General features: G+C 37.4%; 1 protein-coding gene across 1 annotated transcript; it reads left to right on the top strand.

The window, feature by feature from the left end:
- Positions 1-17,114: 17,114 nt before the first annotated feature.
- On the top strand, positions 17,115-20,213 carry LOC127218421 (melanoma antigen preferentially expressed in tumors). Its single transcript, XM_051179430.1, has 3 exons — positions 17,115-17,404; positions 18,323-18,907; positions 19,700-20,213. The coding sequence occupies exons 1-3, from the start codon at positions 17,115-17,117 to the stop codon at positions 20,211-20,213; spliced, it is 1,389 nt and encodes a 462-aa protein (XP_051035387.1).
- The last annotated feature ends 4,936 nt before the right edge of the window (positions 20,214-25,149 follow it).

Below are 25,149 nucleotides of genomic sequence, written 5' to 3'. Positions count from 1 at the left end.
CTGCCTCTCAAGTGCTGGTATTAAAGGTGCTCATCACCATGCCAAGCAATAGATGCCTTCTTATTTTGTCATTACATGGTCTTATTCTCTGTGTGAGTACACTCACATTTCTAACTCTGTAAAATAGTTCTACATACTTGCAACATACAATGTGATGTTTAGATATATGTATGTACTGTGGAAAAGCTAACTCAAGCTATAAACTACCTTCATTAACTCATGTAATAATTAATTTTTGTGAGAATACCTAAAGCCTACTCTTTTCCCATGCATTTAGAGTTTACTGATTACACTCCCTAGCTATGTGTAAAACCTGTTCTCCATTAACAGGTCCTAGTTTACTGATTACATTCCTTAGCTATGTGTGAAACTGTCTCCCACTATCAGGTCCTTGTTCCCTTCTTCATTGTCATTGCAGAGATCTGCCTTCCTGCAATTATCCTTATTGACAGGCATTTGGTTAGTGTTTAAGGCCCAGGCAAAAGCATTCCATCTAAGACATTCCTAGATATCCAAGGACTACATGCCCAAAGTAGTTGATTCATAGCTGCCTAGATGGATAGAATACATTAGCATGCCCTGGTTTACCTTGATGGCAGATAGAGAAGCGATAATGTAAACTAACCCTGCACTAAAACATCCTCAAACTTCTTGTTTTATTAACTAAAGACTAGCTCAGAGATTTACTGCTCCCTCCTGTTTCCCCTGAGAAGGTAATTAGCCCATTTGCTCATCCTCAAGGAAAAGTCAACTTTCCTGAAGGCCTGTCTGCCCCTGAGGTCAGAGCATTGGAAGGCGCCAGGTTTTCTTTCTTTCTTTCTTTCTTTCTTTCTTTCTTTCTTTCTTTCTTTCTTTCTTTCTTTTTTTTTTGTGCAAATTACAGCCCTTGTGCAAATTGCCTTAAGTAATGCTAAAAGCTTCTCCTCAGAGTTTTAGTTTCTTGTTCTGTGTGTAAATCTTATCTACCTTGCTGACCCTGAGAAACTCAAGCCTGACATTGTATTGTAAAAAGAATTATACCTGAACTGGAGAGAAACAGAGAACAGCAGGAGAGAAAGAGACAGAAGAATAACAGACATGCAGAGGAGCAATTGTGTGTGAGCCAATTCCTTTCCTCCTCAGATTTTAGTTCATTTACATATTTGCAGTTCTCTTTCGTACTTTTTTTTTGACCCCTGAGCGAAAATTTTAGAAGGTGGCTTTCTAAAGTTTTCGTTATGCAAGTGTTGGGAAGTTAGACAGAAAATAATCCAGAAGACTTTGCCTTGGTCCTTAGTGCCAATTAACAAACCTCTCACCAGGAAAATACCCAAAGTCCCTGTACCCAGTTTAGTGTTCATAACAGGACACATCATAGTGCCATATGGAGACCTGTGGTGCTAGTATAAAGAATTGTATCCTGTCAAGCAGCATTTCTTACTGTACAAAGCTATCTCATACCACAAGTGCATCACAGAAGCATGAAGATAATTGCAGCATGCATCTTTAATCTGGCCTCTGCCCTGGAGGTTCCTGGTGGGATACAGTGTTGCAGCATTGATGACCATAGTACAGCCTACAGCCTACTTGAACACTCCCACAACCCAAGAGACAATATGGTAGAAGTAACTACCCACATGAAGAAAAAAAAGACAGGGAAATATGTCCTAAATAATTTCATAGGAACAGTGATATTTCCTCCACTATGAAGTTCAGTGCCAGACAGAATGCTGTACAATTGACCTTAGGTCATGGTTGGGAATAAGGTATTGGAGCTCCCGACAGCACCAAATGGACGCTGGCAAAGATGGACTACCTTAAAAAATTACTAGATGTTCCTGAATAACACGTCAGCTATAAAACTGTGTCAAATTTTGGTTTCAGTTTGTGCCTCCAGGTTCCTGCCTTGAGTTCTTGCCCTGATTTCTCTTAGTGATGAACTGTGACCTAGAAGTTGTAGATTGAAATAAAACCCTTCCTGCTCCAAATTGCTTTTAATTATGATGTTTTATCACAAAACAGAAACATAGCTAAGTAAATAAATAAAAGATGTTTTAAGTTCAGAATGTGGGAAGGGGTTAATTACAAATTGCTTTTTTGATTATTTGCTTTGTATTTTCTTGCCCTTCTTTATTTGCATGAGTTCTGAGGAAGAATAGGTTGCAAGGAATTTATTTTTAGTATTTTCCCTTTATTTTCATGACCAATATCATTATCATTTCAGAATAACTTTTTTATAATCAAAAGATATTTTTGTTAGCCTAATGCTAATCCCCAAACAAAAATCTATAATAATCACATCCAAATGCTAATCAATGAATCAAAACATTGCCAGAGAAATCATTCCATCACGACAGAAGATTAGAGGGGATGTTCCTACCCAGAAAAACAATCAATTACAACAACAAAATGTCAGTACTAAGATCTTAATTAGCTATAACTAATGCAAATGTTAAGTGGATGAAATTCTTCAACAAAATAGTAAAAGCTAGTATATTAAAACAAAAAGACATTAAAATAACCTGTCTATAGGGAATTCATGTCACCTCTAATACACGACACATACTGACAGTTAAGGAATTGGTGAAACTCACAAAAATTGAATCCTAAAGAAAAATGGGCTCAATTGCTTATTTTTAATGTAAACTCTTAGTTATTTAGATTTAATTTTTATCTGGAAATACATTCTTTAGTTGGAAAATTGCAAACTTGCTGTGTCAAGGTTCCATAAAAGGGTGCAGCTTCTACCTAGCTAATGAAGCTTGTTCTCTCAAATATTTATCACCATCAATGTACAGACTTCTATATCACTAACTATGCATATTTGTTAAAGGTAAGGTTGCTCTGGGAATAAATAAAGAAATAAGAATTATGTTTTTATTTTAATGAATCTACTTTCTAGTCCATTAATGACAGTGGTACAAAGTACAGTGAAAGGTCTTCCTCATCAAATGCCTCTGTGGTAGCTGGTTTTACTTCAATTTTGCCCAAGCTAAAATCATTTTGGAAGAGGGAACCACAATTAAGAAAATGCCCCTACAATATTGGTGTGTGTGTAACCCTGTAGAGCATTTTCTTGAGTAATGATTGATGTGAGAGATCCCAGCTCACTGAGGGTGGTGCCAACTTGTCCTGCTGGTCTTGGATAATACTAGAAGACAAGCTGAGCAAGCCAGTAGCAGTGATCAGGCATGACCTCTGCATCAGTTTCTACCTTCAGGTTGCTGTTTTTAGTTCCTGCTCTCACTTCCCTGAATGATGGACTACAAACTGTAAGATGAAATAAATCAGTTCTTCCTCCCCAAGTGGCTATTTGTTGTGGGGTTTAACACAGTGATAGAAACCTTAACTAAGAAAAACCTCCAACAACCATCTCAATTTTACTATCTTCTAAACTTCCCCTGGATTGGAACTATATGATTGCCTGCTAGTTCAATATTACTATGTATTTCGTATCATACTCTTGTCAAATTTTATTTAATGTGTGTGTGTGTGTGTGTGTGTGTGTGTGTGTGTGTGTGTGTGTGTGTTTTGCCTGCATGCATTTCTATACACCACATGTATGCAGTGCCTGCAGAAACCAGAAGAGGGTATTATATCCCCTGAAACCAGAGTTACAGATGGTTGTGAGCAGCTACAAGGCCCACAACTGGTCTCATGAGCCTGGCCATGGAACATGGGAGGTTAGGAAAGACAGACACAAGTAACAAAAACAAAACTGGGATCAGTTAGACTGGACAGTCTCTGATAGAGATGTACCAGCATCCCAGAAACAGTGTCTGTGTTATTAGAATGGAATTATCCTGGATGTGTTAACAATGCTTCTTCCGGAATACATTCGTTTTAAAATGAAACTCACAGTACAAGGCATGGGATGCATACCTACATTATTTGTTAAACAGTATACAAATTATGTCAATTACCTTTGGTTACTCACCATAACCACATAGCAAATTTCTATTGCTGAACATACCAAAACTTGGCTATAGGAGATAAATGAATAAACCTTAAACAGACCTATAAAGCTCCTCCATGATTGCTAGCTTTCATAGTGTTGGGAGGTGCTATGCAGGCTTATAGGGGAGAGGAGATTTTGACGGTCTTACCTAGCTCTAGAGCATGCAGGTCTTATATCAACCTGCCAGAAAAGAGGTATCCAGTGGTATACTAGTTGTATAACTGTTATAAGATGACTAACTACTTTCTAATTGATGCTGAGGCCTGCTTCACAGAATGGTGTTTCATGTTTGGTACTGTATTCCTGATCAAAAGACCATAGCTTGATTGGAGGTGGGTCATAAACCCTACAGTAGAACCGGCTATTGTTATTTTACTAAGTGGTCATTCTGTCAAATTTCATTCTAAATATTTACTTTGTACTCATAGACATGGCCTGTGCATAACAGTGGTCAGAGTAGTTTCTTTTCTTTCTGTTTTTTTATTTCAGTGACAGTAATTGGTACAGAGACTGGTAACTGGTCTAAGTAATGAGAATATGTGAATGTTAGACTCCACGTGAGAAATCCTTTTCAATATTCCCCAACCTTTGCCTCTAAGGCTAAGTGAACATTGCAGAAGACAGGAAATATGTAATAAACATAGGATGAGGGCAGTGGTTTGAAATCTCGTCTTCTGGATTTGACACAGTTATCACAACCAAGAACGCACAGAAGCTGTGGTTTCCTGCACAAGACCTAAGCAAGAGCAAACTAGTAAAAATTCTACCATGGATGGATGGGGTAGATGGTAGATTCTGGGGGAAAAGAAAATTATTCTCTTTTGAGGATGTGGCCACTGATAGGTTTATGATTCTCCAGCAGATGGCACCACATCATAAGCATATTGGCAATGCTAATTCACTTAGAGAATTATAAAAATAGAAAGAAAGAGAAAAGATGAATTTGGGAAGAAAGTCATGTTGGCATGAGTTTAGGAGGAGTAAGGGTGAGGAAAAGACAATAGATATGATCACATTTCATTGTATACAAGTATAAGATTATCAAGAATAAAGAAAAACATTCAAAAAAAGCTAGAACAATCCACATAAAACGGGCCAACATAATAATAACATATAAGTATTCATGCCCTTAAGTGAGATAATACATCTATTACCTGATTTAAGCATGATTTATTAACTTTATAAACTGGATTAAATGCATTGCTGATGGGAGAACTTAGAGACTAAATCAATATTAAATAAAGACTCAATGTGAAAGGTGCACCAAGAATTGTGAGTTTACAAAGGAGGAGTTTGTAATTATTAACCTAAAGTTTCAAGGCATCAGGCAAAACTCATCATGATGATTGTGAGGAGAATCCCAATTAAACAGGCAGAATACACTTAAAAGAAAATCTGGTCAACTTTCTCCTTAGCTCTCTCGTCTCTTTTACTTAACCTTGCCATATCATCTGTTCCTCCATTTATCATTATCAATATTTTGTGCCCATTTCCCACATCTACTCCAAAATCCTGCACAGATAGTGGCCAACCCTCTCTAGTATTGATCCCTACATATTTTGCCTTCACCTCTTATTTTTTAAGTCTCAATTAACACAATACTTTGGATAGATATTTATTTAAATTAGAAACAATCTTATTTTACTTATCAATCCCTCTCCCTCCCATCCTCCCATGTCCTTCACCGACCCCCCCATTTCACCCCCCATCTACTCCTGAGGAAGGGTGAGGCCTTCAATATGGGATCATCAAAGTCTGTCACATCATTTGGGGCAGGGCCTACACCCTCCCCCATGTAAATAGGTTGAGAGAGTATCCCACCATGGGCAATGGGCTCCCAAAGTCCATTTGTGTACTAGGGATAAATACTGGTTCCACTGCTAGAGGCCCCATAGACTGCCCAGGCCTCCTAACTGATATCCACGTTCAGGGGGCCTGGTTCAGTCCTGTGCTGGTTCCTAAGCTGTCAGAATGGGGTCTGTGAACTTCCACTTGGTCAGGTCAGTTGTTTCTGTAGGTTTCCCCAGCATGTTCTTGACACCTGTATTCCTCACTCCTCCCTCTCTGAAACCTAGGAGTTCGACTCAGTGGATCTCTGCTTCTGCATTCATCAGCTACTGGGTTGAAGGCTCCAGGATAGCAATTCAGGTAGTCATTTAAGGTAGCCTCTCCACCATTGCTTAGATTCTTGTTGGAGTCATCCTTGTAGATCTCTGGACATTTCCCTAGTGCCAGATTTCTCTTTAAACCTATAACGGCTCCCTATATTAAAGTATAACTTTTCTTGTGCTCCTCTATTCTTTCCCCGACTTATTCTTCCTGATCCATGTTCTCCTTCCCCCTCCTCTTCTCCCCTCCTCTTTCTCCTACCTCCCTCCAACCCCACATCTGACAGAGGATTGATTTCAAAAATATACAAAGAACTCAAGAAGCTAGTCACTGAAACACCAACTAATCCAATTTAAAAGTGATATACAGAACTAAATAGAGAGATATCAGTAGAAGAATCTAAAATGGATGAAAGACACTTAAGAAATTGCTCAACATCCTTAGCCATCTGGGAAATGCAAATCAAAACAACTCTGCGATACCATCTTACTTCTGTCAGACCAGCTAAAATAAAAAACACTGATGACAGTTTATGCTGGAGAGGATGTGGGGAAAGGGAAACACTACTCTACTACTAGTCGAGTGCAAACTTGAACAGCCACTTTGGAAACCAGTATGGCAGTTTCTCAGGAAAATGAGAATCAGTCTACTTCAGGATCCAGTAATTTTACTCTTATGCATTTACCCAAATGATCCACATCCATGCAACAAAGACATCTGTTCAACTATGTTCATAGCAGCATTACTCATAATATCCAGAACATGAAAGCAACCTAGATGCCCCTCAACTTAAGAATGGATAAAGAAAACGTACATTTACACAATGGAGTACTACTCAACAGAAAACAACAAACAAACAAACAAAACAATGGAATCTTGAAATTAGCAGGCAAATAGATGGAACTAGAAGAAACCATCCTGAGTGAGGTATCCAGACACAGAAAGACAAACATAGTACGCACTCACTCATATATGCATATTAGACATATAACAAAGGATTACCAGCCTACAATCCACATTTCAGAGAAGCTAGGAAACAAGAAGGACCCTAAGAGAGACGTACGTGGTCCCCTAGAGAGGGTGTAAGTGACAAGATCTCCCTAGCAAATTGGAAGCAAGAGGCCTTCATCATGTCTTAAACAGTAATCTTCTTCATTTGTAACTGGGTGTAGCCTACAGCTTTGTTTGCATGAGGGCCATTTCTCGAGGCTATTTTGCTGTTTCTTCTTCCTTTGTGATAAGTAACAAGAAACAGAATTGAATGCTTTATAACAGAATTCAGAGTTCTTTCTCACACTGTCTGCTACCTGATATATATGCTCCTTCTATAGTGCTCCAGATACAGCTCTGCCTCCACATCCACCAAATATCTTTCTACTGGCAGCACAGCAGACCATAATATAGGATGGGCAGTAGGTATAGCAGCTGTTAAGGACTAGGTCTAACTTCCTAGAGATTCTGGTCAGCTATGCAGTTGAGCTGTGTATACTGTCCTTATATTCAATCCTTCAGTCCTGTAATTTTGTTCAGATTTTCCTAGATTTCCTCTGTTCTCAGCTCAGGTAAAAAAGTGGTAAGTTTCCTGTATTCTGTCTGATTCCTGATACCCTTACATGCTATGCAACCTCTTACCTGCACAGATCAGAGGCAGTCTTTATCTTTTTGTCTTGAAGTATGCATAAAGAAGTGCTAGCAATGGATCAAATTAGATGATCTGTTTTCCTCCACCCTGCCTCGGGGTCTCTTTTTCCATGCTGTGGGAAGATATTTCTCCTTTGAGAAATATGCTTTGTTACCCAAAGTAATTGTTTTCAAATCATCTATTCACTTCTCTAGGCCTTTACACTCCACTGTTTCATCAACGAATGACCATTTCTTGGATACAGGGGTACAGCTTTTGCACTGGAGGATTCAAAAGTATGTGCTGGTTAGAGAGATTTTAAAAATCTATCCTTCTCCCATGACTATCATTTTACACATCAAGATGGCCAGGAGATATGTGGGCATTACTAACTAGTACCCAATCCAGTCTTTTCTAATTCATCTTTACCCCAGCATCGCAAAGCAGTGCCTGTGTTTAGACTCACCCACAGACATCAGAAAAAGTGTCTCGTTCCTCATCCTTTTCGTCAAAAGCTTCCTCACTTAGCCATCTCCTTCACAAAGGGACCTGCTTCACAGGCATCATTCCTTTGCTTTTCCTCAACAGCAAGTACACTCTCAAGCATCTAGCCATTTCTGGCTCCAAGTCAAGGTAGAGTGGAAAAAATATACTGAGTGGAAAAAATATACATACAGTCTGCCCTCCCCAACGCTAGAGCTCTAGTTACTCTGCACTTTGATGAATCCTCAAAACTCAAGCCCGTTCCATTTGTCACCCATTTTTGTCATATGTCTCTATCAAATATCTCCCATTTGCCCCCTAGGAGAGTCTGTCTTGTAGCAAGTTTCAATATGATATCCTTTTGGGGCTTCTTATCCCAAGCTTACCATTTCTGGAATCTTAGGGGTATGCCTAAAGTACAAGGCAGTGAACTCAGTTCTGGCCCTAGTCTTGTCTTTTCATTGTTACCCCACTTGAGTTAGAGCCCACCCTTCTATTGGACTGGATCAGCAGCTGTCATTTTCTTCCTCATCTGATCAAAAGACTGGTCAGCTTTCATAGGGCTACCCACAAATGACTACTAAGACCACAATTAGAAAGAGAGACTAACTCATAGAAGGTTCCACACCTTGTAAAGGCCGAATCACAGAGAGTTCAGAATCCTACTTATTACATCTCATAGTAACACTTAGCCTTGTCTTGAAAGTGGAATAATAATGATATCTTCTAACAATTCAGGACAAAAACCGAAGATGTTGCAGTGTCATATGGAAAACCAAAGGACCATAGGTAGATAGGAAATAGAGGGACCAAGAAAAGAGGAAAACCCCTACCCATTCCTAGTTCTGATTCCATCTCTACCTGGCTGACAATCAGACGTTTTTAACAAAATTGAATAGAATACCTGCAGTAAGATCTGTATCCTTTTTCTCTGAGAAACATACAAGAGAGATTTGTTTAAGTGACTAATGAGCCATATTTTAAGCCTGTTCTCCCTTGACTTCCATATGAAGGAAACCTATGATAAGTGGTGTATCTCAGTTAGCACTCCCTTCTCTAGCAGCAAGCCCATGCAATGTACCTAAACATTTCTCTTCCTCAAGACAGAACTCTACAGATAATAAAAAAGGAGTTGAACAGCATGTACTTTAATTTCTAAACACAGTTTCTGGATAACTAGCTTCAAAGCCTCAGTATATATGTATGTATGTATGTATTATGTATGTATGCATATATGTATATGTATACACACACACACCACACACATATATAGCTGCTGAGACACTTTGTTGCATTTGTGGTCTCATGTACCAGCTGATTCTCTTTAAGTACATCTTTTCTGCCTTCTAAATCAACACACTCTCCAACTTTATGGCACTGTAACTCCTGCTCCCTACCCATCAGGGCAGTTGAAACAGGTCCTGATGCAGATAAGGAGAGGCCTTTCTAGGATCTAAAGGAGGCTCTTCAGGTGGCACTGCTAGCAATGTTAAGTGTGAGCTCCTGCTGCTAGTGACAAAACTGCAATGTTAAAACAGTGTCTCACAGAAGTACACACTGAATAGGGCCTGCCTGTGAGACAGCTTCAGATGTTTGCAACAAAGCCTGATGATTCGAATTTGATCCCTAGACCCCATGTGGTGGAAGGAGAATGGACTCCCAAATGTTGTCTTCTGACCTCTCCATGCAGGCCATCTCGCTCGCTCGCTCACTCTCACATGTACTAAATAAATAAATAAATGTATTTTTCTTTGAAAATAATGAATGAATCAGAAGAGAATATTATTCACAAACCCAAATATTGAAAAATGATAGTAGACTAGATAAAGCCTTTTGAGTTTAGAAACATTACACTGTTGAAGAAATGGTACTGTAAAAAGTGAAAAATGATAATCTTAAAAATAATGACAAGTCTTCTTGTAGAATACATTCAAGTTATCCACTTAATATTTACGCAACGCACATAAAAACAACAGAATATGTCAAATGTTACTTTATATAATATCTTTGAATGAGAAAAAAGTCTTTATAAATACTATATCAGAGATTAATGTGGCCTGAAGCTAGCTGGTTAAGTTCTTCTAGGGACCCTCTGATAATGGATGCAGAATGTACCCCAGAATTCTCCTAATTATTTACCAGTTATTAATTAAATAACCAATATAATTGATTCTATTTACCATGTCTTAAATATTAGTATTTTGTCTTCAAGTATTTATTCTACAAAATTTAAAATAAAATATATAAAAATAAACATTTTAGCGTGTCTTATGTGTAATTAAGTGTTATTTGTGGACTTTACAAAATCTGAAATCACCAGCAAGATTGATCAAGCTCTGAGTATAACTGGGAGGGAAATATCTTAATTATGTTGAATAGTGTGAGAAGACCCATCTTAACTGTTGTAAGGAAAACCAATTCCTGGGCAAGGTATCCTAGACTATCTAAATGGAAAAAGGAAACAAGCACTGGCAAGCATGCATTCTTTTCTTTCTGTTCTTGGTTACTGTTGAGATGGAACAGCTTCCTCAAACCAGTATGATTCCCATTACGATGGTATGAAGTAAACACTTTGATCCCTAATTTGCTTTTTAAGCATGTGTTTTTATCATAGATACAGAAAAGAATCAAAGCCATCACTTTGTTTTTACTGAAAATTTTATTCACTTCCAAAGACTGTAAGGACAGGGCTGTACAGAGTTGGTCCTACCCTTCACTAGCTGCAGTACTTGGGAAAAAAGTCCCCACACATTGCCTGGGCAACACTAGAGCCAACCCTGTTGGCAGGGGGCACGGTTGAGTTGACCCTAAGGGCATAAGAGCAGGAGACTTATCTGCCATGGACAATGGAGAGAAGCCCCAGATGGGAGACCTGGCCCGGAGGTCATGAGAACAGGAAAGCTGCACTTTGCCTGAGCAGCCCAGTAGAGATGGCACTGTCAGCAGGGGTTAGGGGACAGGATGGTACAGGTGAGCCTGCCCCAAGGACATAAGCATGGGAGAACTGGACCCACCCCCCCATGGGTGAGGGAAAGATGCTCCCTCCATCCCACAGCCCTGCTACCTGTGTAAGGCAGAAGAAATAACCTTGGGAAGAATGGGAACAGGAGAGAGTGGGCTCTGCACTTCAAATAGGAAACACAGTAGAGGTGGACTTGGTGATGTGGGTGCAGGTGAGCCAACTCCAAGGGCTAGAGAGCAGAAGAACTAGTCCTACCCCTGTTGCCTATTGCAGTGGGTGAGCTAGACTGGACAATGCTGGAGAGCTCAATTGGAGGTGAGGATGGGGAAAAGCTGGCAGGCTGACCAACTCAGCTACCACAAAGGCCCAAAACCAGGGCTATGAGTTGGCCCACCCAGCACCCACCCCTTCTATGAACTGCTGGGGCATGTGAAGGAGGAACAAGTTGTGCAGACACCAAAGTTTCCACGACACAGGACAACAACCGGATATCCAAGAAATGTTCCAGTGACAGTCCATCATCAATAGTGTAGCAGAAGCCAGAGGCCTCAAAGCATACCAATGACCCTTTGCAATGAAAACTTGCAAGCAAATATGTACGGACTCACTAGGTCACATTATAGCAGCCATTAAAATGAAACAGCATGTGGAAATGCATTCATGCACATTTGTGAAACTGAATTTTGAGGACACAAAACCATTTTCTACAGAGGAAAGACATTTGTAGAAATAATGATAAAACAATTAGATATCCATAGTGGGTGGCAAAATGCCCTTAGAAACTATTTAAATTTAACTCAAAGTAGGTCATAGGTTTAAATGTAAAGGGTAAAAATATAATGCTTCTTGAAAATATCCTAATAGAAAACCTCTGGCATCTAGGCTTAGGGAGAGTTGTTTGACTTGACCTCAAAAATTACTTTGCAAACAATACAACAAACCAGAACCTATTTTAATAATAACAAAAAGAAGCTTGCTCTGTGAAAGACTCCATGAAATAGACAAAAATCACAAGCTACAAACTGGGAGAAACCTTTTAATACCACTTTGCACACATGAATTCATAACATTTATGACAAGGCATCATTGGGAAGTGCAAAGCCTTGCACAAGTTCAATGGTAGACAAAATTTCATAATCGAGTGGGAGGGAGTCACAAAATTCTTAACTTCGGAGAGACAGAGAGTTCATTTTCATTAAGGATGTGCTCCAGTAGAAGGACACAAATCCAATAGTACATGTGCAGCAAAAGTCAGACTTGGTGGGTTAAAAGAAAAAGAAGAGAATATAAAATTGGATGACTCTTTGAGGATCTGTGAAAGATGAAATATGGTTAAGATACATCATACAAAATTCTCTGAGTATTAATAACAAAAATCAAGAAAGATACACACTGCACCATCCCAAATCTATAACATTATCTGCCATGTAAGAAATTTCTAGTTTATCATTTATTGAAATTGCATAAATCCTGAGGTTATAGATTATAAGCAGAAAAGTACATTTCCTTGTTTTATCTTTCTGTGCATCTTGCTTTATAATTATCTTTATGTGTGTGTGAAGTACTAGCAAATGAACATGGAGCCTCTCTCTCTCACACACACACACTTATCAGACTCTCTGTGACTCACTCAGCTTTTTTTCTTTTATTAAAAATTTGGAGACCATCTTGCTAAATTACCCAGGCTGTCCTTGAAGTCACTCTATTGCCCCAACAGTCCTTGAAATTGTGGTTCTCTTCCCTCAGCTTCCCATTAGTTGCCATTAGGGTGGCATTTATACAGTAATTTTATATTTAGGATTCAGAAGGAAGACATCTCAAGCAATCATTTATATATTTATTTGAGCTGAACAAGGAAGTTAGATTTTATATAACAAAAAGTGGCTCTAATCATATATTCCAGTCTTAGCAATGAACACTGATTTTTCCAACTGTGTTTGTTAGTCAGGATTCTTGAGAGGACCAGAACTAATAGAATGAAGATGTGTACTAAACTTGCTTTTTAGCTTAAACTGCCTCTGCAGTTCTAATTTTGGATAATTGTTCTTACTGAGGTGTGGTAACTCAGGATATAGTTTTGTACTTATAAACTCACTCTGAGAAAGTCTTGGAACTGCACCGGAGTCCCAAACAACCAGGGTAGTTGCCAGCTGCCTGATAAAAATGTCCTATTAGCTTCAACAACTATCTGAGTAGTATACTCTGGTGAATACCTCACAGTCCTCAGAAGGCGGAGGCAGAGGCTGTTTATGTTTGATTCCAGCCTTGTCTACATAAATGCAAATTAAAAAACACCTCTATTGACAGTATTATTCTAAGATGAGTGGATATTCTATCCTTGAACTATCAGGATAAAAGTGTAATGTTTTTTTCTGCAGAGAGATCAGCACACCAAAATAAAATAAAATAAACAAACAAAAAAAGGACTCATTTCATCCACTGTTGTTGTTCTTGACAGTTTTATTTGTAGAAGTATTATGCCCCTATGCTCCTCAATTATGTCTTAAACAAAAAGAGATCCTGTCCAGGTTTCCATTTTTTTTTTTTAACTATAGGCACCTTGGCAAGTTTCTTTATCAAGAGAAAATAGAGTGCTACGGTAGAACAATGTTTTCCAGTAAGTGATCCTTGAATTTTAAATGAAAATATTTTGCTACTGTGCCCACTAATTTTGACTGCTAATTATCTGAACTTGAGACCTGGCCTGGTAGAAACTGTATCAGGAAGTAGTTATGTCTCACTCATAGATTCTTTTTTAATAGGTAAAGTTTTTTATCTAAGAATATCGAGGGAGGCGGAAGGACACATACAACGGAATCTGCTGATTATGTGTGCACATGGTACAGTGTAGCGGAAGGATCTAGAGACGAGTCACCTGACCTCTAAAGAGCCAATTAGAATTTTCCAGCGGCTGCTTTAAGTTGGAGAAGTGGCTGTTGCCAGGGCAGTCGCCAACAAGATTGTGGCGTGCCCGCCACGGGGGAACACCTCTTGGAAAATGAATGGCTGCTACTGTTGAGGACATGGAAAGTCAGAGGACTTAAAGGACCCTCACACTTAGGTAAACTACAAAACTCTTTTAATAAGTTAAACTGGAGTTAAATGGCCAGGGTAGAGGAGTTAATCTGTTATCTTAATGAATGTTCTCTCGGTGGCTCTAAATCGGCTTGTGGCATAGCTTTCATTTGAGGTGGCGGTTTCTTGGGTGGTACTGGTTTCTCCTGAAGTGATGGTAGCCTCAATTATGTGACTAACTGTTTCTTACTCCTTCTTTAATGTTCTCCATACACCCTTCCTCCTCCTCTTCAAAGATTTACATTCCTGAGAAGGAATTGGTATCTTTTCCACAGCTGTGGAATGAGGACTTGGAGTTCTTCATCAACCTAAGATAACGTGTTGAGATGTCTTTTATATACCAGGCTTTTAAAACGGTAAGGGCTGAACTGTGTATATATGTATTTCTTTTTCTACAGTATTTAATTATTTTTACTTAATTTGTACCTATGTTTCATAACTGTTATAGATGAGTTTGATTTCATTTAGTACATTGAGCTCTGGAACTTTGGGAATGCATTGGAACTTTGTCAGACACTGTTGCCAGGTAACTGTTCAATGGCCTTTATGATCCTCCTGCTTCTGTCTCTTCAATGGTAGTATTAAAGATGTGTATCTCAGAACATGGCCTATTATTTATTTATTTTTGGTTTTTTGAGACAGGGCTTCTCTGTAGCTTTGGAGCTTGTCCTGGAACTTGCTCTGTAGACCAGGCTGGTCTTGAACTCACAGAGATATACCTGTCTCTGCTCCTGAGGGCTGGGATTCTAGGTTTTCACTACTACTATCTGGCAGAACATAACCTATTATTATCCTTTAAATTATAAGTTTATTTAGGTGCATAAGAAAATGTTCACCCAGATTTTCCTAGTATAGATAACTTATAGATCTAAGAAATTACTAAAAACAGCCCTACATACTACAGCTAGGATATCTGAATCTTCTTCGAATCCCCCAAAACAGCGCCCCTTACCAGCAGGAAGTAGTTTGGAAAGAACGACACCCAAATTCCCAAATATTGTGTATAAATGTTTGTTTTCATTTAATTGGACTTTGTTATATAAAATTAAATTTAAAAAAATTACTAAAAACATGGAGATCAGTATTGCCGAAGTGATAAGAAGTTAACTATGGATTTCATTTGAATTTGATGATTTATTCAAATACTATTATCATTGTATTCCAAGATACCATTCAAGATATCTAAGTGAATTTAGTTATCATTCATTCTAGTAGGACAATTCCTCAATTGGACTTTACAAATTCAACATATTTGAATATTCCGGGCCAGGCATACTTTCCAAATTTCTGTCAATTTGGATGTGTCTCACCTAAAATATTTAAATAGTGTACATAATACTGCACTTCATTATAACACTTACATACACACACACACACACACACACACACACACACATATATATATATCATTAGATATATGATATATATGCAATAAAAATAAAATGACTGATTTGGTGGACTAAAGGGATTGTAGCAAACGCAAGATGGTTGGAGGACATAAGAACATAACAGAGTCAATATAAAGAAGGAACCATTATGTGTATATTAACATATATTATATAATACATATGTGTGTGAATATGTATTTTAAATGCTGAATTTGAGAAACCACAGGTTGTATTTGTCTTCTAGAAACTCCCAAGACAGTTGTGTAACTGTTCCTTTTCCCTATATTCACCTTAGCATTTGTTGTTGTTTGTTTTCTTGATTTTCCCCATTCTGACTTGGGAAGGTATACATTTCAGTACATATTTTCACATGCTGTTGATGAACATTTATCTAAATGCTGTGATTAACATTTTAAATCCATTTATTGGCTATTTGTATTACTGTGAGAACTGTGCAATGCATTCGCCCTTTGTTGGTTCAGCAATTATGCTATTTGGTGATTACATTTTGAATTCTTTATAGATTGTGATATTATTCATGCAATATATATATAGTGGGAACATATTCTGGTGTCTGCATTTCACAGTTTATTATTTCCTTTGATTTGCAGAAGCTTATTTTATGCAGTCTCATTAATCAATTCTTGTTATTTTCTGAGCTTTTTACAGAGTCCCTTTAAAAAGCCTGTGTGGTATGCCTATATGTTAAGGTGTTTTCCTCACATTTTGTTAGAGATTTCAGTGTGTCCTGTTATACATTAGGGTCTTTGATCTATTTTGAATTAGTTTTGGTAAGGAGTGAGGGACAGGGATGAATAATCATCCATTTAGATTTAGTGAACCATTTTTACTAGTTCCATTATTCCACAGTATTCCACAATGTTTGCTTGTTTGTATCTTTAAAAATATATAAGTGGCTGTGGTTTTCCCTTTATCTTTATGATACATTTGTGTATTTTAGGATAATATTTCTTTCTGGTTATAGGCTCAGATCAGTTTGAAGCCCCTAACCATCTTCTTTCATGCAATGTCTTACAATTTTGGTATGTCTTCATATGCAATAAAGGTGATGCAAGTATTACAAGTCATGGGCTGGAATATTATTCATTTTTCTTTAATCACAGTTTATTTGATGTGTTATTATTTTCTATTTCCAATATAATGATGATGGTATAAGATTTACCCTTTCTTTTGTGATGGTATAAATACTATTAAGATGTAATATCAGGAGTCAGGATTATGTATGTAAGTGACCAAAATTGTCTTCTACTAACTTTATGCTCATTTCTATTGGCATTTTATCATATATACCTATTTATCATATATACCTTATTATGTGTGTATTCATACAGAAATAGACATTAATACTCTCACAAACCAATTTCTTTTGCCTACACATAGAGTTATCTAGAAGTGATTGTTTTAACATCTATTTGTTCTACAAATTGTTATCTATATTGCTAACAATGCTTGCAAAGAAGACTGTGAATATTTGTCAAGTTTTCTTAATGTTTCTCACCCTTATGAATGTGTTTTAAGATGGACAAGAAGGAACCTCCCACACTTTTGGATCTTGCTCTACATCGTCTTCTGAATAATGAGCCTGTAGCAATTCAAGCTCTTGATGAGATCCCAAGAGAGCTTTTTGTCCCATTATTCTCTGCTGCCTTTATGGGTAGGCATAAGAATATACTGACAGCAATGGTGAAGGTTTGGCCCTTTACCTGTCTCCACATCGGAACACTGAGTGTGCGGGAAGCCCAGCGTGAACTACTGAAAGCCATGGTTGAGAGTCTTCAATTTCTACCTGTTCAGAACTCAGCTTCTAGGTAAGACCCTGACTAATAGACACATGGTAAGACACATGTTATGATGCAGCCTGCTACTCTCCCAAAGGCAGTAAATAGTGAATGCTGAAGATGTTGCGTGACACTATTGGTCCAACACTTGAGATCACTTTGAAAACAAGTGTCTTACAATGTTGGATATGGAATGTAAGTGATTGAGAGCAATGTTGATGGATTTGCATTATGGTGTTATTTCATAGAAGAAAGACAAGAGTATTAAGACTGCTGAAGATTGTTGGAGAATAAAAGAAAAAATATTGTGCACTGTTTACTGATAAACTTTGTTATGTTCACTGTTGTGCCTTCAGTGGATGGGCATAAGAAGACCCTGACAGAAATGGTAAAGGCTTGGCCCTTTTTATGTCTCCATATTAGAAAGTTAAGCGTGCAAAAATACAGTGAACTGAAACATGATTGATGTGATGGTTCTGGGGAGTTACTGCCAATCGCTCAGCTTTTCAGTAAGAATGTGTATAGTATGTATATGGTAAGATAGCAACACATTATCCTGGAGCCTGTTCGAAGAGACAGTCAGATAATCTTCCACAGTTAGTTAATGGTGAATTCTGAAAGTCAATGTGAAGTGGTTGGTATATCAGTTGAGGTTATATTAAAAACTAATGTGTTACAGAGGGTTTTAATTTTATAATAGAGATTAGTGTGCTGCTGTTGACAGATATACATAATAGAAAACAAGAGTAGTAAGACTTGTGAATATTAGTTGGTTATAAAATGTAGAAAGGATATAATATTATTATAGGAAAGGCTTGCTGGTAGCTGGTATATGGATTGACAAAAAGAAAAAAAAAGGATGATTTTTGTCACTACATATTATTGATCCTGATTAGTTATATTAATGTTTGATATCTCTTAGTGTTCTGTATTCTCTTTTTCCTACAGGAGTCCTAAACTGAGGATCCTAGATTTAAGACAGGATGCTGGCTGCAAGACCATCTGCCCCGATATCAGTACAAAGTCACCTGCTTGTTTTCACTCTTGTGCTTACTCTGATCACTCTATCATGAAAATCGAAGCCCAGGCTAGTGTTACATGTTCAGAACCTGAGGTTCAGTCCTCCAAGCAGGCTATGGAATTAGTAGTGGATCTCTCCCTGGATGGCACCTTAAGGGAGAGGGAATTTTTGCGTCTGCTTCTGAATAAAGTGCAGCAGAGCTCAGGCTCTTTGCACCTGTGCTGCCGAGATTTGCAAATTGATAAATTGTGCGATTGCAGAGACACTCTAAATCATCTTGATCTGAAATGTATTGATCACCTGTCGGTCGATCAGGCTTCTCTGGCTGAGGTCACCACCCTTCTGGCTCAGGTGGTCCACCTGGACAGACTTTGTCTGTCGAAAATCACTTGTAGATCTTTGAATGGGAAAGCCTTCCGAAATTTTATATCTCAGCTTAGGCGTATGGACCATCTCAATGAGCTCAATTTATCTTCTTTTTGCCTCACAGATCATCTTGAAAATGTCCTTAGGTAAGGTAATGGAATGCATGCATTGTGGTTTTCCAATAGTAGCCTGTTTTTAAGATGAGAGAAATAATTCTTAGTTATTCTTAAGCTTCCCATAACCCGTTCTCCTTCTCCCTCAGCATGGACAATGCTGGGAGTCTAAAACAACCACGGAAGGGTATCTGTGTAACTGTGGAGAAAAATGGAGTTACAAAAAAAAAAAAAAAAAAAAAAGAAAGAAAGAAAAAAAAAAAAACGTAGTCAGATGAGCATGTGTAGGCACTGTGCTCATTCCAGAAATATAAAGGTGAAAAGAACAATGGAGGCCTCCTCTGGCCATTGAGGGATGAAGAAGAATTGAGAGAAAGACTTTATGTTGTGGCACAGATGCACATAGCCTTATCCCATAGACGGTAATGTCAGATCATTAGGAGAATCCCCAAGGCTCAGGCCGTGACTGTAGTGGCTGTCAGTTATGGACTATGGACTGGCTAAAGGGACCTTCCATTTGGTTGCTCCTTCTGTCCTCTCTTCTGAGCAGGTGAACTAGCTCTCCCTTTGATTATATTGTAATTACTAAGTAGATACTATTTTCACACATCTCTAAAACAATATATTGGTACACATTGTCAAGGTTAAAATCTTATTTGGTAGGGTGGTAAAATATCTTTCACAAGTCTATTAAGTGTGTGAAAGCTCACGCCATTTGCTGCTGATGCAATACATGTGCAAAATAGCTTGTTCTAGATTCATGGATAAGACTTCCCCTTTTCTAGTCCTCATTTTTCAGAAATACTTTCTGTTTCCTCCCTGCAGGGTCCTACCAGCTGGTTTGGATTTCTTACATCTGCCCTTCTGCGGACTTTCTTATACTGACTTCAAGTTTCTGTCTGAGTGCCCTCAAGCCAACCATTTAAAGCTGCTGAATATCAGCAACAATCCAATGTACTGGGAAGATTGTGAACCCTTTTATAACCTTTTGCAGAATATCTCTGGCACCTTGCAGCATCTGGCAATTAATCATTGCCTTTTAACAGATTCTACAATCTCGGTTCTCATCCCGGCACTAAGTCATTGTTCCCACCTCCGAGTGCTCAGCTTTTCCTCCAACCCAATCACCATGCCTATGCTCATGAGAATTCTTGAGTACTTAACACCCTTGATGCAGCTTAAATATGTAATTTATCCTATCCCTGTGCATTGCTATGGGAGATGGCATTTTCAGGGCAGTTTAGATCGACAGAAGCTTGCTGATGTGCAGGAGCACTTGAAAATAATGCTACAAGAGGCAGACAGGAACGACATGAATTGGATTACTTACTCCGATTAAATTTTTCACCTTGATGTTTGTTCCCTTTAACTATTAAATGTTTTTTCTCAATCATATAGACTGAGTATGTAAAGTTCTTATTTTGTAGCAAAATAGGTGTGTAACTGATTTCTATAGAGAATGACTTACAAGAACATGGAGAACTTTGAGAGTGTCTGTGTGTCTCTTAACTATTATTCTTCATAGTACTTCATCCCACCTAGTCAAATTTTAGTAGAAGATATGCAAAAACTACATAATAAAATACCACACCCTTGTCCTCACTAGCTGTATTTGTGGGTACTTGACACCAGACATGACAATTTAACCTTTCCTGTATATATATTTGGAGGGCAGGTAGTTATTGAAAGTAACACTTTTATCCCCTAAGCTGTATTAAGTTTCTCTATATAAGGCTGTCTTCAGTTGTTTATAGGAAACAATTGGGATTTAACAGTAAGAAAAAGCTATGCCCATTGCCCACTGAGTGGCCCATTTATCAAGGATCAGTTTGGGATATTATTGTAGGCAGCAAGAATGAACAGACAAACAAGACAAGGTTCTGTCTCAAGCCACTCAGAGGCTGAATGTTTCTGAGGCTCATCTGTTCCTCCACACTTTGTTAGCACATAGAAGAAAGTTGTACTACCTTCTTGGACCCTGTTTTATCTTCTTTGTTCATATTACATGTTCTGTTAAATGCAGAGTGGACTCTATGATGTTGAATCTCTTCTCATCAGAATTCATGGATTCAATGTTACCATCCTCGAGGGTTTCCCTCACATTGATTTGATGTCTACCTTCTGTTGTTGGGCAAAGTGCCTGACATAATAGACTGGTAAGGGAGAGAAGTTTGTTTCCCTACTTTAGATGTGTCATAATGCCTGTTTTATCGCACCACTTTGGAACTTCAGCAAGGCAGAGCATGATAAAGAGCTTGTGGAAGAGGGAGAATCTTTGAATTCTTGAGGTCAGTAAGTAGAGAGATCAGGAGGCTGAGTCCCTATAAAGCCTTCAGGAGTGGGACTACACTGATCTGCATTCTTGAGCTAACCTACTCCAGAGTTTCTACCACCTGCCCTGGAGCATTTCTTGAAATATAGCCTATTCAAATTTTTCAATCACCTGCCATGGAGCCATAAGCTTGAGACCAGCTTTTATCAATAATCTTGGGAAGACATTTAAGATTCATGGCATAACTATTCCTTTATGATATACATGATTCTGTTAGAATATTCTGATGTTTCTTTTCTATTAAATTTGCCACAGTTGCTCTAATATTGTGTAGCAAATAAATACAAGAAGTATTATATATTTGATACTCCAAAATATGATTACAAAATGTAGAAAAGCATATGTTTGTTCAAGATATAGTATGAAAAACATATGAAACCAATTAATTAGTAATTTAGTCATGTTGTTAATGTATTGAAATGGGAACACACTGCTTTGCCAAAACATCAAAATTGTATAAGGTTTAGTTTTTTCTTGTCACACGCTGAATATCAACACCACTGAATTTTAAATACTTAGGAAATGAAACAAAAATAACCATTTATTCATTTTTTAAATAAACCTAACTCCATTTTAAAGATCTAGTAAGAAAAAGCAAAAACAATAATAAATCCATATTGTTTTGATTTTTAAATAACATACTAGATTTCAGATCAACTAACCAAAAATATAGTTAAAAGTTTCAGAATTTTGCTCATAGTTCTCACATATCGAGATGATATTGAACTGGGTTTTTTTTTTTTTGCAATATAAAACATCAAATTTTATCTAGAAAACTAAAGTTTGTATGATTACATTTATGTAAAAAACATTAACAAAGTCAATAAGGTATAAGTAAAAAATGCACAATTCTGGTATATTATTTCTTAACAGAGCTTTTACGCTTAGAAGCAAGAATGGAGAATTAATGTCATTCATATTTCTCATCTTGCTTATATTAAGTTAATGCACAGAACTTAAAAGACTGATTAAAATGACAATAATGTAAAAAGGAAATGATTTATATTGCTTCCTTGTCAACATTACATTAACATTTTATATTAAACCAAATGTTAAAATTTAAGTTCATGAGTATCACTTAACTTTTTGTTTTGGTTTTCCTGTTTCCAATGCGATTTTATGTGTTTTCTGGGCACTTATATGTAGGTTGCACTCAGTTGTTTGCTTTCATCCGATTTAAAAATTAATCTATGATCAGGGATGGTTAAAACTAATTTTTAAGAACACCCCACCTTAAGAATTAACTACTAATCTACATTCAAAGTTCTTTATTGCTATGTGTTGCCGAAACACAGATTGATATAAATCCTGAAGCATTTTTTCTACAAGAGACTTGATTCTACAAGATTTTGTTGTTTAATATATATTTAATATATATTTACACACACATTTATGGATATATATTTAATTTTTTCATACAATATATTTTTATCTTTTTTCCTTCCCCAAATTCCTCCCAGATATATATATATATATATATATATATATATATAGAGAGAGAGAGAGAGAGAGAGAGAGAGATCACCTTAAGATATATTCCTCAATTACTCTCCACCTTATTGCTTGGAAGGACTTGCTTAATGAATTTGGGGAATACCAGTTGGCTAGACTGGTTGGAGCATAAGGCTTCTTGGTCCTCAGGCCTCTGCTTTCAAGTTCTGCTATTGCAAGCATGAACTGCTAAGCTATCTTTTTACACGAAAGCAGGGTATCACAACTCAGAATTTCATGCTTAAGAAGCAAGCACTTAACACACCGAAACATTTCCCCAGCACTCTCTACCAGGTTTTTTTTTATTGTTTTTGAGCCACAGTTGGAGTTTATTAAAAATAGAAAAGTCACCCGGGAAGTAAGTAAAGCATACCCAAGGTCATGAATACTTCAAAGTAGTAAGGTACTTATTTTTGCGTGTGTGTGTGTGTGTGTGTGTGTGTGTGTGTGCATGTTTTCCTGTGTGTATATGTAGTTGCATATGTCTGTGAGTGTGTACTTGAGACCTGAGGCTGACATGGGCTGTCTTCATCTATTGCTATTTGCCTTTAAAATCGATCATGAATTATTTTTTTTAGCAATTTCATAATGTCCATAATGCTGTAACTATTTAATCCCCCATTCTTACCACTCCTCTATGTTTCCTCCTCTTTGTTCTCTTTCTCATATTCATGGCCATTTATTTCATCTTGATACCTGAAAGTAATCAGAGCTGTGTGTGACCATAGATGTAAGGGTTTCTATATGGGTTAAGATATATATATATACACAAATGAAAACAATGATTACGATTCCCCTTCTCTCAGAATCTATCAATGGTTCGGTGATAGAGGGTAGGGCTTCTTGAACTCATCCACTTTTCTTGACTGACTGATCACAGGGCTTGATTTGTGTGGGCCCAGTGCAGGAAACTAGAGTTGCAGTGAAGTAAAAGTTTCGATGGCTTTTCCTAACTTTTTTGTTTTATAGAAATTATTTTTCATTTTATTTTTTCCCTTTCATTGAAAATACATTTGTTTTCTCAAATAATATATCCTGATCATAGTTTTCCCACCCTCTACTCCTCCTAGTTCCTCCCCACATATGCTCCCATCTAAACCCACTCCTTTTCTGTCTCTCATTAGAAAATAAACAGGCTTATAAGCTATAATAATAAAATAAGATAAAGCAAAACCCAAGATTGGATTTGGACAAGGCAAGCAACCAATAGGAAAACAGACCAAGAAAAGGCACAAGAATCAGAGACCCACTTGTTCACATACCCAGAATATCCCATAAAAACACTAAGCTGGAAGCCAGAATATACATGCAAAGGACCTGGTGCAGCCCTTTGCAGGCCCTGTGCATCCTGCCTCAGTGACTCTGAGTTCTTATGTGCACCAATGCTGTTGTTTTTTAGGGCCTTGTTTTATGTTCTCCATCTCCTCTGGCTCTTAAACTCTTTCTGCCTCCTCTTTCACAGGATTACCTGAGCCCTGATGACAACACTTTGATGGAGACAGCCTGTTTAGGGCTTAGTGTTCTAAGGTCTTTCACTCTTTGTGTAACATCTGGCTATGGATTCATGTATTTGTTCCTGTCTGCTGCAAGTAAAAGCTACTCTGATGATGGCTGAGCAAGGCCTAACCTATGTGTATTGTAGAATGATGTCAGGAGTCATTATAGTCCTTCTATGATCCTCCCTCTCTTTCTTTCTCCAAACTCCACCCATTCAGAGGTTCTTTGAACAAAGAGAAGGTGCTAAAAAGCCCAGTTCTGCATTCTAGGTGTCTATTGTAGCTTCGTCCCCTGATGCTGCCAGCCTAGTTAAAAATCTGACTGAGGGCAACCACATTGCTTGAGCCAGCCAAAGAGACAAGTTTCAAAGGATACTTTTAAATTGGGATAAGATTTTTGTATAATTCCTCTATTGTTCTGAAATCAAGGTTTATGAAAGATAGGATTTAAAACAATGCTGATTTAATGAGATGTTAAAACTGCTCCTTAGTGTGTTCATATTCAAAAATGTATCTTGCTGGCAGTCAGACTTTGTGAGGTTAGAGTCATCCACTTGGTACTAATTTTAGAGACACTGAATTGTTTATACTTTTGAAACTTTTTTTTGACTTCTACAAACTATTCTATATATTAATTCTTGAAATTAAAAAGGTACTTTAGTTGGATATTACCAGAACAGATAGTTGAGACAGCTTAAACTTCTTTAGAAGGAAATGTAAGAACTGAATATCTTTAAGGGACAGTTTTTAAAATGTTTAAATTTATAAGGCTATGGGACATTTTAAAATTTATAACATTTTATTATAATTTTTGTTAATATATGATTCTTGATAAGTAAATAAAAACCTAAAACTTAGTACCATAGCCAAACAACCAGTGACTGAGGTATTCCTATTTTATGATGCAAAACAAAACAAAACAATATAACAACAATAAAAAACAAACAAACAAAAAA

The sequence above is a fragment of the Phodopus roborovskii genome, unplaced genomic scaffold (genome assembly GCF_943737965.1).
Source record: "Phodopus roborovskii unplaced genomic scaffold, PHOROB, whole genome shotgun sequence".
NCBI classification, from domain to species: Eukaryota; Metazoa; Chordata; class Mammalia; order Rodentia; family Cricetidae; genus Phodopus; species Phodopus roborovskii.
The sequence above is the reverse complement of the archived record's forward strand: the minus strand, read 5'-3'. Positions and strand labels throughout refer to the sequence as shown.

What these genes read in the sequence shown, in the direction of transcription:
- LOC127218421 (XM_051179430.1), top strand. Translation starts at nt 17,115, where the DNA reads ATGGACAAGAAGGAACCTCCCACACTTTTGGATCTTGCTCTACATCGT. An exon ending in GTTCAGAACTCAGCTTCTAG is followed by an intron (nt 17,405 to 18,322) that starts GTAAGACCCTGA and finishes TTTTTCCTACAG; the next exon opens with GAGTCCTAAACTGAGGATCC. An exon ending in CATCTTGAAAATGTCCTTAG is followed by an intron (nt 18,908 to 19,699) that starts GTAAGGTAATGG and finishes TCCTCCCTGCAG; the next exon opens with GGTCCTACCAGCTGGTTTGG.